The following is a 19147-nucleotide window of genomic DNA, read 5'->3' as shown; positions in this document are numbered from 1 at the left end:
CAATGTCGAAAGTCAGTCACATATGTAATGGGCTTCATGTTCTTAGCATGTCAGTTTGGATCATGTGCAGTGCTCTGGTTTGCCTTTTTGCTGTTAAATAATTATTCCACAGGCACCTTTTGCTTGTGTTCTCATGACTCTGTCACCACTCCACCACGCCGAATCGTAACACTAATTGCTGGCAACAAACTGATTGTTCATTTGCACATTGCTAACAATCTCTAACTCCAGAAATAGAAAATGATGGCTCTTCGGGAGCCACAGTATTAAACATCAGTGGAAATGCATTGGCCATAGGGTTAGACGATGAAATTATCGGTTTAATTAAATGTTCCTTCCGATGCTTTCCTGCTCCTGCAAAGTGGTCTTTCATTTAAGTTTCACCTCAAATAAAGACATCATGTCTTAGTATAAAAACCTCCCACTGCACTCTGAAGTCAAAGAACTGAACTGTTTCCAAATGTCTTTACTCCTTAATAGGAACATAATTTTCCTATGTTAATGTCCACTGTTGTGACTAATTGGCAGATAATTGAAAGGTATTTCTCTTTCGTTGGGTAATCAGTCGCTGACCTTGGTACATTTGCAATCATCAAAGACAATTGCTCCCTGAGCTGTGAAGCACGTCACAAAAGCTTCTGGGAAAAGAGCTGATGACTGTTCCACAGCTCCTGGCTCTGCCATTTCATTCAGCGGTGTATGTGGTGACATTTCAATGAGAAAACAACTATAATTACCTGATGGCAATCAAGCCATTCTGTGTACTCGGGGAAACATGGAAGCACAGCCTATGAACAGCCGGTTCCTCAATACACCCATGGGGTAAATAATTCAAACTTATTTGAATACTCACAAAGTATTTTTAACATATTGAATTTTTAAAGCATCATGTGTTTCATTCCTGTTATTCTTGCAAAGCATTTTATCTGTCTTCACTCTCTGCAATTTGGCCCTCTACACGTCCAGAATCGTAACAGGTGGGGAGTGTTTGAATTCCAAAAAGAGTAGACAGGTTGGCGGCTCAAAGTAAAGTAATCATCTTCTCAATGTAATATGCATTGCAAGCAAGTGTCTGTGTTTGCCACCATTATTTTGTTTTGAGTCTTCTTTGTATCATCTTCTGTCAAGTTATTGCGACTGGAATGGAATGGTCTGAGTTCAATAATGCTGTTTACAATTACTAGTTAGATTAAATCATGCCGGCGACCCTACTGGGGAGAAGCCGTTTGAATAATGGATGATTTGATGGGCATTTGGATTGTCATTAATATTTGCTGGCTCCAGTGTATTGTAAATTAAGTTTTTTTTTTTTTTTGATTGATTAAGGTTGCAGATATTCTATATATTGATGTTGAGTGGTTCAGGGTAAATTTTTTCGCATCAAATGTGCAAAATATCATGACTTTTGATACAATTTTGCGCATATGTTGTGGTATTAGAAAGTGGAGGATGGTTGCTGATAATATTTTTCTGCATGTATTATTTATTGTGAGGGAGTACTGCTCATTAAAATGTAGTCCATGCGCACTTTTCCTAAACTGACCACTGAATTTGAGGTACGTTTAATGACGTCCTTGATTTCTGTTTCCAGGTTATCTCGTTCAATTTCATGCTTGAGAAATTGTCATGCATGACTGGTTGGATAAATCTCAAATAGTCTTTCATTGTTCTCTAACAACTGTTTCAATTTTTTTCAGTGAGGGTTTTAATTGATGGATGAAGTAATTGGTTTACTTTTTCTATGGAGATGATTTGACTTAAGCTAAATATTGACTGCATGTAAATGTAGTCATTAGAATGCAAATGACCCACACCAACTGAATTAATGTGCAATGGAGGTCGTGGAAATAACTAGTACACAGTATGTGACATCCTAAATTTTAAGTGTGGGAGCTCAATGCTTGATTTGTCTTGTTGAGTGCAAGTAACGGTTGGCATGCTGTTGGTTGTACACTTTGTGCAGCAATTTTTGATAGCTCTTGTTCATGTTGATGACATATTTGCTGCCTGCTGTTTTCCCCCTCAGACCGCCAGCTGAGTAAAACAAAAGTGTTGCCCAGCAAGATTTGGCATCAGAGCATAATTCTACTCTTTTACACAAAGTGTTGTGATTCACCAGTTGTTAAGCCCACAAATGGTGAAAATCAGCAAGGTTAACATCTTCAGCCTTTAACGTTTATGAAAAGGAACGACAGATTTTATTTTTTCACTTACAAAAAATTTAAAAAACTGTGATGCATTGGCAATTTGTCTCTGTAGGTTCTCATCCATCTAGTTCAAGGACATCAGCAAGGGCTGGATAAAATCAACTACTGTTCAGAGACGCCTGTGAACTGTGTTTCACTGTTTGTATGCTTTACTATTTTTACTATTACTGTAGTCGATGTTCAAATTTCAGCTTCTCCTCTAAGCGAATGAAAATCATCGATGCGCAAAATAAAAGCTCGCCTAGGGCGCCACATTGGCTAGGACCGGCCCTGTCAAAAGCAATATACCAACCACGTGAATCCAAATGAAATCGGATTTGGCATTTTTATTCTGATGAAGGTGTTTGTATGAAGCATTTTCCTTCCGTTTGATTCTAGTCTGCATACAAGGATCTATGCTCCAGACTACCCTGAAATGGTGGCATTTTTCTCATAAATATTGAGACAGCGAAACTACAAATGTCACTTAGTAAATTGTATTTATTTTATTTACATTACCACCACCACACACAATGTAACCAGGATTGTTTATTAGCAAATTGATACATGTAGACTTTGTAGGAAAAACACAGATTTACTCTTTCATTATATCTCAAAGTGCTTCTCTAAATTGCTGCTGATGGAAGACTTACTTGCGTCTGTAATGGTTCATTTGGCCAAGTCCCATGAACACTAGGTACAGAATAATGCTTAAAAACAGTAAATGGCACTTTGGCAAATAGCCAATTGGAATGAGCATATGCTACTGTGGCCATCAAAAAAGTTACGGTTTCTCACATGGCAACTTTGAAAATGATTTTCCCACGCTTCTCATTAATTATAACGGGTGCATGAGAACGGTGATTTGTTAGTGGTGCTCGTAGGTGGGGTCGTTTGTGTATAAAATTTTTTAGGGTTTGTGTGGACATGACCAGCCTTCTAAAAAGGAATGGGCAAGTTTCTTACCGATCCATATGGTGCATCTGACACACGCACACACACACAGCCGGAATATTTCGATTTCCTGCACATCTCTGCTCCCACGGGAGATTAGGTGGGATGAAAACATAATAACGGTGACACACTGCATAGTGATAACGCGCAGTCCGTCTTGCATCTGTTATTCATAAAGTTTCAAACAGCGACCTTAAGCGTCGATCAATCTCCCCCAGCTTGTGTGCCCGCTTTATTCGTGCGTCAGCGAGTGCGCACGGCGCGTCAAGCGTATGCCGCCGCGCTGCTCTCACAGCCTCATTCAACAGGCATTTACGCACACTTACACATCCGGACCGACCACGTTTTGGCAAGAAATTAACCGGCAGATAACATTCAGATGGGAGGACAATGTTTTATTATGGATGTGGTCCGGTTGCGCACTATGGTAGCTAAGTCTTTCTACTTCGTTGTGCGTCTTTCTTGGTAGCTCCATCATCCGCTTTTTTTCCTTTCTTTTTTTTTTCTTTGAAGAAAGGGGACAAGAATGGCAGCTTCACATAATGGATCGAACCTAACCTCAAACTACACAAACCAGTTTGTCCAGCCGCCATGGCGCGTCGCCCTCTGGTCCGTCGCCTACAGCTCGGTGCTGGCCGTGGCCGTGTTTGGCAATCTTATCGTCATTTGGATCATTTTGGCGCACAAGCGTATGAGAACAGTGACCAACTACTTTCTGCTCAACTTGGCCTTCTCCGACGCCTCCATGGCTGCCTTCAACACTTTGATCAACTTCGTCTACGCGACTCACGGGGAGTGGTACTTTGGGCAGGCTTACTGCAAATTCCACAACTTCTTCCCGGTAACGTCGGTGTTCGCCAGCATTTACTCGATGACTGCAATCGCCGTTGATAGGTGGGTTCCTGATTCGTTACACATCACCAATTGACTGTGGCCATTGTTCATATCCATCAAAAGAGATCCAAAAACAACAACAGTGTCATAAACATGCACAGATGTAAGATGCAATATATAGAAGCTATTAATAGTATGTCCACTGGTGTAATTGGGGATTGCATCTTTGCATTTTGCTGTGATGGCAGGTGTTTCTAATAGTTTGCCCCTTTTTGGCGGATGGATGATTGCAAAATATCTTAATTGGGTTGTTATTAAAGCACTGCATTATGCTGAGAGATCTTCCCAACATTTCTCATTTTCATATTCGATATTCAGTATTTAAAAAAAACCCACACCTTTCTTTGTAGGCTATAATATACTTTGCAGTTCCACAACCAGTATGACTGCAACGCAATTGCCTCTCAATTGCTTTTAATGGTAGAATTGAGTTTGGAGCCCTCCCATACTCATTAAATTGTGCATGTTTACCCAATGTTATGACAGCATACTGTCAGGGATTTCAGGATCCATGCCACAGTGAAGGAATTCTGTTCTGCAACCGCATGTGAACACTAAAAGCTCCAAAATGTGTCTCTCAAAAGAAGGGAGGGGCGGGGGCATATTGTTCCAAATTCAATCTCAGCATGAATTCTTGATATCTTTGCTCATTCTTTATCTGGGCTGTGCCGCTTTTCATCAGCAGAGGCATATAATGGAATCTTGAGCTTAAAAGAAGAAATCAAATTGCATGAATGTTTGGAGGGCATCTGCTCCATGTGTTGCACAATTTGTTCTCATGCTTACATGTGTGCAGTCCACTGACTGATGGGGTGGGGTTGCTCTTGCCTACTGCAGCCTATGTTGGTGCTACAGTGCTAGATCGTCTATATTTACAAAGGGCAGGCAGTTTCAAGTGTGACTGACCGCCTCCTCACTCACTACAAGGAGCCGTCCATCACACATATTTTTACATTTTGCTGGCACAATTCAAAGTTGTCACTGACTGTGTATGTAGAAATCGGCATTTCACTCAGTTTCCATGATTCCATTTTGCTACCACTTTCCAAAATCGGGCACGACAGGTTAATCTAAATTATCTGTAGGTGTAAATTGTGGTTTGTCTGTATGTGCCCTGTGATTGGCTGGTCAACAGTTCAGACGTATCCCACCTCTCCAGGACAAATCAGATTGAGGTGAGGATAAACTGTGCCAATAATGGATGGATGGATGGATGGATGGATGGATGGATGGATGGATGGATGGATGGATGGATGGATGGATGGATGGATGGATGGATGGATGGATGGATGGATTATTTTGGGGACTAATAAAATATTCAGTTTCATGACATTGCGCACAGTAGTTGCCCTGATGATGGTCCACTAATTGTTGTTCAACTTCCCGTAGCTGATGTTATTTTTTAGTTCACAAAGAAGATTAGACTGAATCAACAACACCTCAGCTGTAGTTGTTGGCCAGAAGTACAAATCCTTTTGCCATCAGTCGCACACAATGAACATACTTAAGAATCGGTCAACCAATTCATGAATTATTATCTGTCTGTCTCCTCCCCACGTGACTTCAGGTAATGTGGTGATCACTATCAGATCGGGTTTACGCTCATCACAGGAGCGTCGTTTGTCATGGCAGTGTCGTCATCATCTTTGTGTACGTGTGTGCGTCACTATTGGGATATGGCGTGAGGCATTGTCCTCTCACACAGAGGGAACAATCTGTTTCCTACAGGCAAGCTCACTTAAGGTTTCTGTAACTTTCATATATATGGTCTTAGTGTCCTTCTGATTCCATCAATAAAATAAAAAAAAGAAAGAAAAAGAACACCGGCGTGACCTGTGTGATGAGGATGTAACCTCGGGTTATGCTTATTTTTCTACCTCGTTCCATGCTCCCTTGAAATGGCACAAGGCCACAGTTCATCACCCGATATAAATTTGTCCTTCCTTTCACTTCCTTGTGGTTGGCAAGTGTTTTTCAGACGAAAGAACTTCCAACAATATTTGGTAAGGTAAATTTAGTGAATAGAAACAGCTTGTGTTCATTCCGGTGAAATTTCACAGAAAATAGCAGAGTGACTAAAACGCATTGAGAAACGGCATCCTCAATGTTTTCAAAAGCACATTTTTGAAACTGAATGTAATCAAATTTATTTGTAATCAAAAGAAACCAAGAGTCAAAGGGATAAAGATAGCTGTTGATAATGGTGTCTAGTATATCCTTGACCTTATGTATGAAAAAATGTCTCTGATGTTGTGAAACAAGGTTGACTGCCAGGCGATCATCTTCCCTCTCCAGTCATGGGACTGACAGCTTGCCATTTAGCATGCACGCAGATACTTTTTCCTGGCAACGTTAAGTGCTGCTAGTTAAACACCAGGCGATGATAAAGTGCTTATGAATTGTTACCGTCACGATGTAGTGACAAGCTTTCCAACGGGATGGTTTCCAAAAGCACCCTGTGTCGCTTCGAGCATGTCAAGATGTCAGGGTGAGATTTCAAGATGACAGAGGTCAGTAATCCGCCTCTGGGATGTATTTTGGTATTACTATATTCCACCGCTTCAGAAGATCTTGAGTATATTTAAATCTTTTTGTGTTTTTATGTTATTCACAATGAGCATCTGTCCGTCCATCCGTTAATCTATCTATTTTCTGAACTCAATTTCCTATCTTGTTCAAGGTCACGGTGAACTGGACCTCTGATGACTTTGGGACTAATTTTGGGACTAGTTGCCAGGCAATGAAAAGGCACATATAAGAGCAGACATACACTCAGACTCAGACTCACACCGTCAGTGAGTGTGAAATGAACTTTCAATTCCTCCATTGAGTTCAAGTGAGTGAAGCACTCTACTGACAGGGACCCCCGGTGTCATTGGGAACATTCATTACATTTTGCGTGACCCTGTGGCTACATAGCAAGGTCCGTGAACGCATGCTTGGACTGGTTTGGTTTGAAAAGTTTGATTTGGATTGGAGGCCCTGGCATCAAGCCGATCAAACACCTTCAGATGAAGTGAAACTGACTGATGGCATCCCGCCCTACCTGAGGTTACACTTCATTGACCTCTCATAAATCGATGACCGGAATGCAAAACTTCCCATCTGCATGATTTTCTATAGGATATGTATGTACAAAAACATTTTTGTAAGGAAAACGATCTGCATTAATTAGCCTAAAAGTTAATAAAGCTTGTGACCCTTGACCCCATAGGTACATGGCCATTATCCATCCACTGAAGCCTCGCCTGTCAGCCAAGGTCACCACTGGAGTCATCGCCTGCATCTGGAGTCTTGCCGTAGTTCTGGCCTTTCCCCTCTGCTACTTCTCCAAAATTCGAGTTCTGCCTCGAAGGACCTTGTGCTACGTCGCGTGGCCTCGCATGGAAGACGACCCTGTGATGTGAGCAGTCTTTTATTCAGAGACATTAAAATGAAAACATTCATTTAGAAAGTTAGTCCGTTTTTTAAAGACGTAAGATGTGTTTTCTTCTTCCACTAACTATTAACACATTGAAATGCAGATGTTAATGTCAGAAGTTAATATACCTTTTTTTTTTTTCTTAAAAATGTCGCTGAAGGTACCACATCATAGTGACTCTGCTGGTCTATGTGTTGCCTTTGGTGGTAATGGGCATTACCTACTCTATTGTGGGAGTCACTCTGTGGGGAGGCGAGATTCCCGGAGATTCATCCGACAACTATCATGGACAACTCCGAGCTAAAAGAAAGGTAGGCATGCTTGAAGGGAAATGCACAGTACATATTATTATTCATATATTCCGATTTACACCATGACTCACCAGGATGACTGTCAACATCTGGAAATGAGTGATGATTTAATCTTTACAATTAGTTTCTTATTATCTGAGATGCTCAGGCTTGTGAAGGGCATCAGGCAGAAAAAGCAATTGGCATACATGCAAAATTGGAACACATGTTGCGCTTCCTTCCTTCCAATCTCTGTAGCATTCAACTATAAAGCAACAAGGTTTTTTATTTAATTCGACACTAATGTGATGAAAGCCTCTGATGATGCTATTGGTATGTTTTTTTCAGTTCAGTACGATATTTTATCTCCCAAAAAAAAAAAAAACTGAAAGAGGGACTGATTTAGAATAATGTATTCGCCAATAATAGACAGCTCATACACACAATTTAATGAGAACCTAACATTTGCACAGTTTAACAATATAGGAAAACCTGCATGATGGGCATTTGCTGTGTTTGCAGGTATTTACGGACGTCTTTGTGTGCAGTGGAATAATCCTTCAACTTCCACTAGTGTGTTTAAAATTCCTCACCATCTTGGATTTGTTGCCCTTAACTGTGTCTTCAACACTTCCCAAAGCCGTGCATTCAGAAAGAGAAGACAATTTAAATCAATTAAGTTAGTGGCTTTATTTTATTCAGTGCACACACTTGCTCGCAGCAAGCAGCTCTCCGTCCTCCTTGAGCCAAAAATGTGCGATTAGAGAATAGTCAATAACACACTCTTAAGAGCCACTGTGGAGAAGTAAAGCCTACCAGTCTGTCCGACTCCTAATGGCAACCTTTTAATCAGTCAACTGGATCAGAACTTAAATGTCAAAACGTCAAAATGTCACGAAGTTCATTGCGCTAGTAAGTCGTTTTTAAAATTGTATCCTGCCATCTGCAGGTTTTTCTACATAAAAGGTCATTTGCACGTTTGCCATTTGTTACATTTTGTTCCCACTCAGATTTGGGATAAACCTGTAGCAATCAGGGACAATTCACATGATTTGGGTCATACCCCCTCGGAGCGTCAATTTAATCCTCTGTTGTTGATTTAATTTGTTAATTTGTAAAATATTGATCTTCTCATGAGGGAAGACTCCTACTAGATGTAATTAACAGCTTTGGGCTATGTCAATGTGTATTTAGATAACTGATTTTAAATCTCTTGATTGACAACCTGGTGTTGAAGCAAAGAGAAAACATAATTAAAATATTAAGGCAGCAGTGACATTGTAACACAAAACATATTATGGAACTTTCTATCTTTAAAGTGGCCACTAATTGTTTTTCTCCTGGGCTCCACCTGCAATTTTCAAGCGTGACTTTTTTAGCGGTTGGGATAATTACAACGGCACTTCTATCTATTGAGTTACCTGAAGCTTATCTCAAGAGAGCCCGGCAGAGTAGCCCCTGAACCACTTGACAGCAATCACAGGGCTCACATTGTATTGTATAGATGAACAATCATTCACGCTCAATTCCTAACCTGTAGACAAGACAGAGTTTTCAATTAACCTGACTTGCAGGTTTCTGGAAAATGGGAGGAAGCTGAACTACCCTCATAAAACGACAGACAGACGTACATACATACGTGTGTCAAGCAAAAACTGGGAAACCTGTGCAGTGTTAGATTGTGTAACATGTAGCCCGTAATCCTCTTAGACAGTCTGTCAAAAGAGATTTGATAGGATTAATCACATATACCACAAATCGTTTCTGCAACAAAACAGCGAAGAAATTCATGTATTATTTAGTGGGAATAGCAAACCAATAGTTCAGCTGCAATGTTGGTTTTCAAGAACAGTACTCGAGATTTCAGTGCAGGTCACTGAGTGGGCATTTTCAACTCGATGTTGAGCAGCGCATTTTGTGGTGTGTGTCGTGCTTTGTTTTGGCCAAAAGTCAGGTATATATTTGCTTTAGGTCAGCTGCTTTTGCTATGCTTGAGTCTTGCCCAGGGCTGCTCACTTTTGCTTTTGTAACCAACTCTGACTGCAGCTTGCAGGTCACAAAAAAAAAAAAAAAGCTATTTTGCCAACATGACATTCATAACACAGAAAAACTACACTGTGCAACATGAGCACAAAAGAAGGGAAGACACAGGTTAAAAGTTGCTCCAAGACAATAAGACAAAGAGCACTGATTGTAAAATACCAGAAGTGGTTGGATACAACCTGAGTCCTTAAAGATAGTTTTGATCAATTATAGAAAATACATTGTGTTGTTCACTGTCAAAACTAGAAATAATCGTAAAGATTTTTCTGATCCAGGTTGATTAACACATTATTTTCATGTCAGTGATCGAATTTCCCCACCCCCTGTTCAAATAAAAACCCATTTGCTTTGATTTAAACGTAAACTTACTTGTAGTCATTCATTCATCTTACTTGAGATCTGTCAGCTTAAGACCCCACGCCAATTTTTTCCCCACTATATCATTAGTATTGCTTCTTCCACACTTTTTTGATTTTGAAGTTCAGTCATCCTATAAATAAGGTAAAATAAATGAAACTGATTTGTGTTGCCTACTGACACTTTCAACATTCCCCATGTTAAATTTACTTTGTTACATTTCTCGCAGTCATAGCACATTGTCAGTAATCACACTTTACACATTTTTCCATTCTCGCAAAACCCTATTCCACGGATTTGTGCTATATTGTGCAGAGAGCTAATCATTTTACCCAAGGCAATCACATCGGTAAACCACTCACTACAGTTGACAAGATGATTACGGAAGCAAAGGTCACTTAGATGAAGTAGATGGAGGAACGTATTGTGGCAGAATGTTTCAGTGACGTCTATAAAAATAGAGTTGCCGCATTTTGCGTCAATCACACACTTCTTGAGCAGGTCAGTGAGGCGGCAGGTCATGGATTCATTGCTTATTGTGATTTCTCATCATCTTTACTGACAGACCGACCTAACACAACAGGTACTCTATTTTCAGCCTATGCCCAGGGGTTGGTATTTCAAATGTCAACCCAGAGTTGAGCACTAATGATGTTATAAGTCTGCCATAGCTCTTTTAGACAAGGACTGCTTGTTCTTGGCAACACAGCACGGATCTTTGCCCTTGGGATGTTTGAGTATCTGGGTAAGAGGACAACTTGGTCAATTTTCTTGGGGAGAGTTTGATTGTGAGTTGTCGGTGTGTTGGACGGTGGCGACAATGCTCTAAACCCCCTGAGCATTTTTGGGCATGCTGCACTTGGTTTATGGGAGTGGGGCAATCGTTTTCTGCAAATTAAGGGTCAGTCGGTGCTCCACTTGATTGTTTGTCTCACTTGTCGCTGTTGTGATTCTTTGGCCTTAAACCCGGAATGGGCAAAATGCTGAAGTGCGCCACCATTTTTTTCTATCAGTGCTACTGGGGAGGCACATTGGACCACAGACTTTTAAACCAAATTCATGAGAAATATGCCATTAGAAATGGCCATGGACAAAAAAGATGCAAATCTCACAAAAATTGGACCTGGTCAGGTTAGACTCAATGTTGGTAATTTGCGGAGACCAGTAACCTGAAAAGGCTTACCTTGAGCTGATGCAAACATCTGGATCTGCCAGAATTTGCCCCATGGCGCAGATGTGCTTCGAACATGGAGCCTTTTGTGTTCCACAGCATAAGTTCTTTCTAGATTTTTGTGTGTGTTATTGTTGATGAACATGCATCAAGGATTTTGTGTCAATTACACACATCATGTTTTTTATTCTATCATGGCAGTCATTTTCATTTTCCATTGACATTTACTCTACAGTGGTGGCAGCATACAGAAAAACAATTTCTTTGCTAAACCCTTGCAAATGGAATATTTTTTCTGAAGTGCCATTGTAAAATTTCTATTTGAGCGTTGGACGGGAATGGTTTCACTCGTCTTTCATGCATATGAGCTCTGGGTGAATTACAACCACATTCTGTTCTGCTCAGTCTCAGTAAGACGTAAACTGATTTGGAATTTACATCAAATCAACCGGTGGACTTGCATGCGATAGCTCTCTAACCCTGGTAATGAACAGTATTCTTAAAAAAATAAATAAAATAAACAGAAGTATTTAGTCCCAGCAGGAACCAGGACAATGTCAAATTTGACCTCAACTGTCTTGTCCAGCCTCTGTTGGTTACCAAACAGAAGAGCTCTGGAGGAACAACCACTTGAGAATTACAAGCAGTAAAGCACTAACAAGGATGCTCTGGACTTGAGGTAAATTTGTTCAAAGGCTGTCTGGACTATAAATAAATACAATTGGAATGAAGTAGAAGCTCAACAATGTCAAACAGGCCCTGTTCAATCTTGAAGAGGAAAAAACAAATGTTGGAATAAACCTGACCTGCAGTTTATACAACCATTACGCCCAACTCAAATCTGCATATTGAGCCGGTACAACACTTTAAAATGTTATGGATGATGTAAAATAAAGATAATATAGTCCAGCCACTACAACTAAGACACTGATTCAGTGCATTAAAATCCTTACCTACTATGAATTATGATTGTAATTGTGTAGGGTGATCTGATAAAGGACAAGAAACCAAGATGCCTCAACTTAAAGTACTATAAAAAAATATTTTTAAAATTCTCTTTTATTTCTACTGTCCCAGTTTGTCTCCGCCCACTTAGGCATCATTATAACGGTCTCTCCTTGCTGTATCACACCGCAAATAGACTGTAGATGGCGGGACTCATTTTGACTGCGAGCAAATTAATGGGTGGTCATTTATTGGTATAATGAACAAACATAAATCTAGCGCTGGAGAAAGCCCCGAGACTGTTTAGGTCAATTACATTGTAACTCGGGATCTTTTTTCTGCATTAAAAAGCTCATTAGCCTTTGAGTTTCATTAGTTTTATTCAACAAAGCAAAGCAAATCAGTATAGTAGCAATATGCTTCCCCCTCAGCTCATTTCAATGTAGATGCAATCAACAGTATATAGGGCATTGTAAGATATTGTCTGTTGGAATGGTGTGTCATTTTTACTGCGATCATTTTCATCTCAGCGACAATATACAATTCTGATTTCCACTTATGCATGTAGTGCATCACGCAATGTACATTTGAAGGACAAATAACAAAGCTACAATGTTTGTTGTTGAATTGTACATAGGTTTGACTGTGAATGGTTGTTTACAGACTCTTGAGAATGTATTGATTCAATCTTTTCACATTTTGTGCTATGCGATGACAGACTTGAGTGTATTTTGTTGAGGGTTGTCAGATCCAAGGACTCAGGTGACCTAGTTCTTACTAGGGTCAAACTACCAGTGAAGATTAAACTTTTACCAAATGCAGACACTTTTGACTCCCAATTTAAAAAATATGTTTTTTTTTTCTAACGTGCCTCTGCATGAAATCTAAATGGTAACCTTGAACTTGTTTTTAAATATTTTAATCAAATTATTTAGTTTTCTGTAGTGTATCACTTTGAGTTGTATTGTGCATGAAGGTTGCTACACGAATAAACTTGCTTTGTGTGCGATGTGTTCTATAAATGAATCTGAGTGGATGTTTGGAATAGGCTATCGCTCACCTGTAACCCAAAAGCGGACAAACATTCTAGACAATGGACGGATGTGTTTTTCTGGATGTCCCAACATATGCTGAATTTGTTACTTTGGTACTTAACATGCCCAAACTATTGCTTTTAGTCACGTGACAGTCTTTTAATGTTAACTGTGTCAGTTATGGAATCAACAAAAAAAAAAAGCATACCAAAAGACTGAAGACCATCAGTGCCCCTGTCCAAAATAAAATAAAACATACCCATCAAGTTCACAATATTATGTATTACTGGCATTTCTTTATCGCACCTGGAGAAGTTATACACTTTATTGTGCTCTTAATTTTATATGTGCAGTTTGTGAATGATCAGTTGTTCTTATCAGCTCTGTGCAAAAGTGTGACTTCTCAGAAAAACTATTTAGTGATATTAACAAATGCAAGCTCTGTGAAATAAGCTTTTCCGCCTCATTTCCATTAAACCCTATCTTAAGTGATTGGCATTTGGAAGTACATGTGCAAAATTCTTGTTTCAGTGTGTGAAAATACACGCTTGATGGCAGGGTGACCAAAATGTAAAATGTTTAAGACGAAACAAATTCAGGAATTTTTTGTTTGTTTGTTTGTTTGTTTATTTGTTTGCTTTGACATTACTTTTTTAAAGGCAAAACAAGTCAGTGGAGTATATACTCTTACATCATCAATCATAGTAGCATCACCACTGGGTTGTATAAGACCTGAATATATAATAAATTAAAAAACAAATATGTGATTATTCTAATGTCCCACAAAGTGGTGCACCATTCGGATTAATATTATAGACAGAATAAGACAGCACATTTTTGCTAGCATGGGAATGTGAAAGATAGATAGATCTAGATTTCTACATTTTGTATGGTAATTATTAATCTCCATAAACCATAATAGATAGTGCTCAATTGTACCTAATCGTAATATAACAAGACTGAATAAAATGAAATGAATCCCCTTCAATTACCAATTTTTTTTCCCCTCCATTCATAATGTTCTGTGCTGACTGACAGGTTGAATTAATTATTAGATTGTTGAATAAATGAGATTATTTCCACTGCACAGATGACGGTACAGATTACATGGGGACTTGTGGTCATGTGATGTATTAATTGGGGTACACACATAGAAATTTGTTGATATTTTAACAATAAATAAACTATGATGGACACCACGCAACAAGGACATTGGTCAGGATAATCTTTAGAGATAGTACTAGACAATTTGGCCTTCTTTTATTATAAGAAAGGGAAAATGCTCAAATTGGGCACAATTGTGTGTATCCAAGTATACAGACATTTTGAGCGAGTGGGAAAAACATAAATATGGAGTTATTGTGCTAAAAATAGTAAGCACATGGTTAAAGTTGAAGAAGTTTAGCTCATGACTGCCAGTGTTTCACACGCTGTATTTCAACTGCATATATTGACTTGAAATTAACATTACAGACTATTTCAGGTAGTGACGGAGGTTTCAGAAACACTATAAGCAACTTTAGCCCCATCTAATAGCGCTAATACAAGATGACAGCTTTCCAGACTAATTGTGCACAGTCAACCATGAACTGCTAAAGCCTGCCCAGATGAGAGGCGAAACACCTTCTTAGACAACCAGAACAGCCCCATTGTGATCGATTCAATGTCATGAGAATTAAATGACTTGAAGAATATTAATAGGCAAGTTATCTGGGTTGCAATGAGTGGGGTGATTTTTTTTCTTCAGCAATATCTGCTTGTGTACCATCAGTTTGGAATGAAAAGAATAAATAGTTTTCAATAGCATTTGACAAATGTATCCTTTGTATCACTCTTAAGTCTTCACTACTTTTCTCACAAAGTTTCTGACTTCTTTTGAGCTGTTGATCCTCAGAGTTCACAGTTTATTTTATGCTAAGAACATTTGTCAAAACAGCGGGTGTGTTAGTTTCTGCACACGTTTTTGCACGAGTTTACATTTCAGGAGGGACACAGTGGTGTCTGTTTTGTTTCCCATTGCTAGCTTCTGAGCAGGCCCACGTTAATCACAAAGATTGTTTTACCAGTTGCAATCCACAAAAGTGGCTTGTTGAAAGCAAGTGTCAGAACACTGGCCCCGTGATTGAATGTTGGAGCAGAAAACATGGCCTTGTTAATACATAGATCAGGGGAGGTGATCCGCATCCAGCATGGATTGTAGAACAGCAGGTTGTAGTGATGCTAAACACAAAATGAGTTGAGTATAAACAGTAGTGTTTTTATTTAGCAAAGTGAGAGGTACAATTCAATGGGATTCCTCCATTTGACTCCAGCTTCCTCTCTCCTTCTAAAAAATAAACATGCTAGTTTAGTTTCACACTACAGGATGGATTTTTCTGTGCTTGCAACACCAGTGAATTGTCCTGTGGATATCATTCATCTGCTCCCTTTGTTTTTTTATTTAAACTAGGTGGTGAAGATGATGATCATCGTCTTGGTGACCTTTGCCCTCTGCTGGCTGCCTTATCATATTTACTTCATTGTAACGGGTCTCAACAAGCATTTGAGCAAGTGGAAGTCCATCCAGCAAGTTTATCTGTCCGTGCTGTGGCTGGCCATGAGCTCCACCATGTACAATCCCATTATATACTGTTGCCTGAACAGCAGGTGAGTTAAAATGCAAAACTGCAAGCTACATTTTCAAAACATTCATGTACAAAGGGTTTTATCATTTGTTTCGTACACAGACCAAAAATGTAGTTCCGTCTTCTTTTGGCGGATTTATAACAATTTTGTCGTGGGATTCTAAGGCTTATAAAACTGTCACCGACTTGTATATTGAAATGCATGACAAAGTACCAGCTGTGAGCTGGGATGCATTGTTGTTGTCCACAACATTTGCATTCTGTTACAAACCGCAAAAACTGCATGCTTCACGAAAAGATTATGTTATGTATGGTTTCGTATGTCATTAGAAGATAAATATGTTGTGAGTTTTAATCTAGTCCTAAGTGTATTATATCTGCTTCGATTGTCTGGGTGCATTGACTTGGAAAATAGAAGGGCACTCAGCAGAGCGTAGACCACTGCCAAAGCCAATGATTCATCTTTCTCCTTTTATACATACTGTCATTCATGTCGGAATATATTTACTTAAGAATCATAAACATGCCAGATTTTTTATTTTTTTTTGCACAAAGGTCCTTGAAATTCATTCTGAGATATGAAACGTCACTGCAAAAGTGGATAAAATATGTCTCATTAAATCTCAAGGTTTTATTATGGTGACAGATGTAGTCTGAAAATAATAATAATAATATATATATATATATATATATGTATATATAATATATATTATATACATATATATTATATATATATATATACACAATATTATATATACACAATATTATATATATATATATATATATATATATAATATACGCATATACTGTACTGTACTGTACTGTACTGTACTGTACTCTACTCTACTCTACTCTACTCTACTCTACTCTACTCTACTCTACTCTACTGTAATTTGCACCACAGATGTGATGGTGTGTTTGTCTTGATGTATAAATTAATATGAATTTACATACAGATATTGACGATATGTGTTTTAGCAAATGAATTTACCAATCTTTAAAAAAAATACGTCTCTGAATAAAAGTGCAATGTTTTACAATGCAACATAACTATGTGTGGCATTACAAGGCCATTTAGGAGGTGTCCCGAATTTCTTAATGTCTCCTAGACACAATTAAAACTAAAAAAATTGAATTGGATCATTTGCAGTCACACGCCCGATTAACTCTTAAGACTGACTGGTTGGAAACTTAATGGACTACCGATGGGATGTGACCTAAAGTTCCTACTTGTATTTTTCTTGTATTGACTCCGCTTACCGCAATAATGATGTTTCAGTGTTTACATTAAAAAAATCAATACATAAACAAACTTTTTCAGGGGACACAATAAAACAATCAAAGCCTCTAATGGATCTCAGTTTAAATCTTGCCACAGCCCCGCTCAATCGTCATTGACCGCAGAATAAATTTTCATATATAAGGGCCACACATGAAGTTTGATTTATCTTGGCGCTGTCATTTTCTCCATGCTCTCTGATCAATCTCCCTCCTTGTGACAGTTCTTGTGCTTGGTCTGCTCTATAATGCCACTTCAGGTTTCGTGCTGGCTTCAAGCGGGCCTTTCGCTGGTGCCCTTTCATCAAGGTGTCCAGCTGCGATGAGTTGGAACTTCGCTCGACCCGGCAACACCCGATGCGGCAGAGCAGCATGTACACGCTCTCCAGAATGGACACCAGCATGGTTGTGGTTTACGACCATGCCGATGGTGATGGCTGCGGCTCCGGAAGGAAGTGGTCCCTGTCCTCCAGGAAGAGAAGCTACGTCACGTCTCGCCACACGCCTGCCACTTCCAGCACTGGAAGCATGAAAACACAAAATGGTGGGATCCCGACTCCTCAAGCTGAGCAATTTTCTTGAGTGTGAATTTAATTTCTTGAGAATACAATGCACTTGTATTCTTTTTTATTCTAGTGTATTATACAGCTCCCAAAATTGCCCTTCAAAAATTGATTTGATATATATATATATGGTATTCATGCTCCAAAAATTATTTTATTTGGATTTGAATTTCTTGTTTTCTGTTTTTGGTGTGCATAAAGAGAAGTTAACTTACAGGTTAAACGCTCGAAGGTCCCTCCGTGGTGGCACCATTTATTGGAAGGAAAAGTACACCTTTTTTTCCACGGTCCCTAGGTAGTGGTAAACTTCTCTACTAGGCAACAATTTTTTTTTTTTTTGCATGTAAAATTTCGAGTATGTTATTCTCAAGAAATTACAGTATTTTTCCTGTCACGCATCAACAGTTACACGAAGAAAGAGGCATGTGGCAATTTTTACACATTTGCATGATACAATATAAATACAATCAAAAGTGTTTGCATCTTGCATTTTAATGACGTGCACAATTCTTAGGTCAAACACTGCACAATTACTGCATAAAGTTTCGCTGTTATCAAATTGAGTGTCTCCTGCAACAGTGAACTCTTGCTCGGCAAAAACCTTGAGAGCTAATTAACATCAAAGTCTTCATTGTGTTGTTTTGGAAACATCTCAATTAACATCAAAGTGTTAATTGTGCTGTTATTTTGGAAGAACGTCTCAGCCCTGTGGTTCTAATTATTTGCTCAAGTTTACACAATTAAAACTTTGCGCATGCTTGACTGACAGCGTATTCTCAGCAGGTTGAATTATACAATATACCATGGCAATTGTAAATACTGTAAGTATGTCAAAGTTTATTTTCCAGCCCTATTAACTGTGAACTTCATTTAATGTGTGGAACTATTTGTGTTTCTCAGCAGAATTGAATCTTGACTCACAAGGAGAAAAGAAACAGAAAAAGTGAGTTTTTCAGTTGCAGTGTTTTTTTCATTTAAAAAAATGTACAGTACAATGTGAACTTGGCGCGAATATCAGTCTACTGTGCTGTGTGTATCCTGTGATGCAATTTTAACATTTTCATTTTGAGGGTTTACATCAAATTAGAGAATTAAACTGTGCCATGCAATCTGTTACACATTTTGCTCAGTGTTTGCACAAAAGAAAGCCTCTTTGTGCTTTTTTGCTGTAAATAAATTAAAATCCATGTTAAAGTAAGGGAAGAAAAAAATACCAGTAATGTAAGAAATAAAAGGTTATTAATTGTTCTTGGTTTGGTCAAGCCATTTAATATATACTTTAATGGGAGTTTAAAAAAAAAAATAACTGTTGTCAAGCCCTTTAAAAAGAATTTTGAATGTTTAGAGACTTCTTGAAAGTATAGGCACCGGAATGTGAAGTTAAATG

The 19147-nt window shown here is 38.7% G+C and overlaps 1 protein-coding gene across 1 annotated transcript; it reads left to right on the top strand.

Moving 5' to 3' along the window:
- The first annotated feature begins 3399 nt into the window (after window positions 1–3399).
- On the top strand, window positions 3400–17865 carry tacr3a (tachykinin receptor 3a). Its single transcript, XM_049721153.1, has 5 exons — window positions 3400–4034; window positions 7249–7437; window positions 7616–7766; window positions 15745–15941; window positions 17458–17865. Exons 1-5 carry the CDS (start codon window positions 3667–3669, stop codon window positions 17777–17779), a joined length of 1227 nt encoding a protein of 408 aa, XP_049577110.1. The 5' UTR covers window positions 3400–3666; the 3' UTR covers window positions 17780–17865.
- The last annotated feature ends 1282 nt before the right edge of the window (window positions 17866–19147 follow it).

Source organism: Syngnathus scovelli, chromosome 5, assembly GCF_024217435.2.
Source record: "Syngnathus scovelli strain Florida chromosome 5, RoL_Ssco_1.2, whole genome shotgun sequence".
Lineage (NCBI taxonomy): Eukaryota > Metazoa > Chordata > Actinopteri > Syngnathiformes > Syngnathidae > Syngnathus > Syngnathus scovelli.
This window is presented reverse-complemented; position numbering and strand designations above follow the sequence as displayed.

Coding starts and splice junctions, on each gene's coding strand:
- tacr3a (XM_049721153.1), top strand. CDS start 3,667: ATGGCAGCTTCACATAATGGATCGAACCTAACCTCAAACTACACAAAC. Junction 7,438..7,615: donor ATGGAAGACGACCCTGTGAT/GTGAGCAGTCTT, acceptor ATGTCGCTGAAG/GTACCACATCATAGTGACTC. Junction 7,767..15,744: donor AACTCCGAGCTAAAAGAAAG/GTAGGCATGCTT, acceptor TATTTAAACTAG/GTGGTGAAGATGATGATCAT.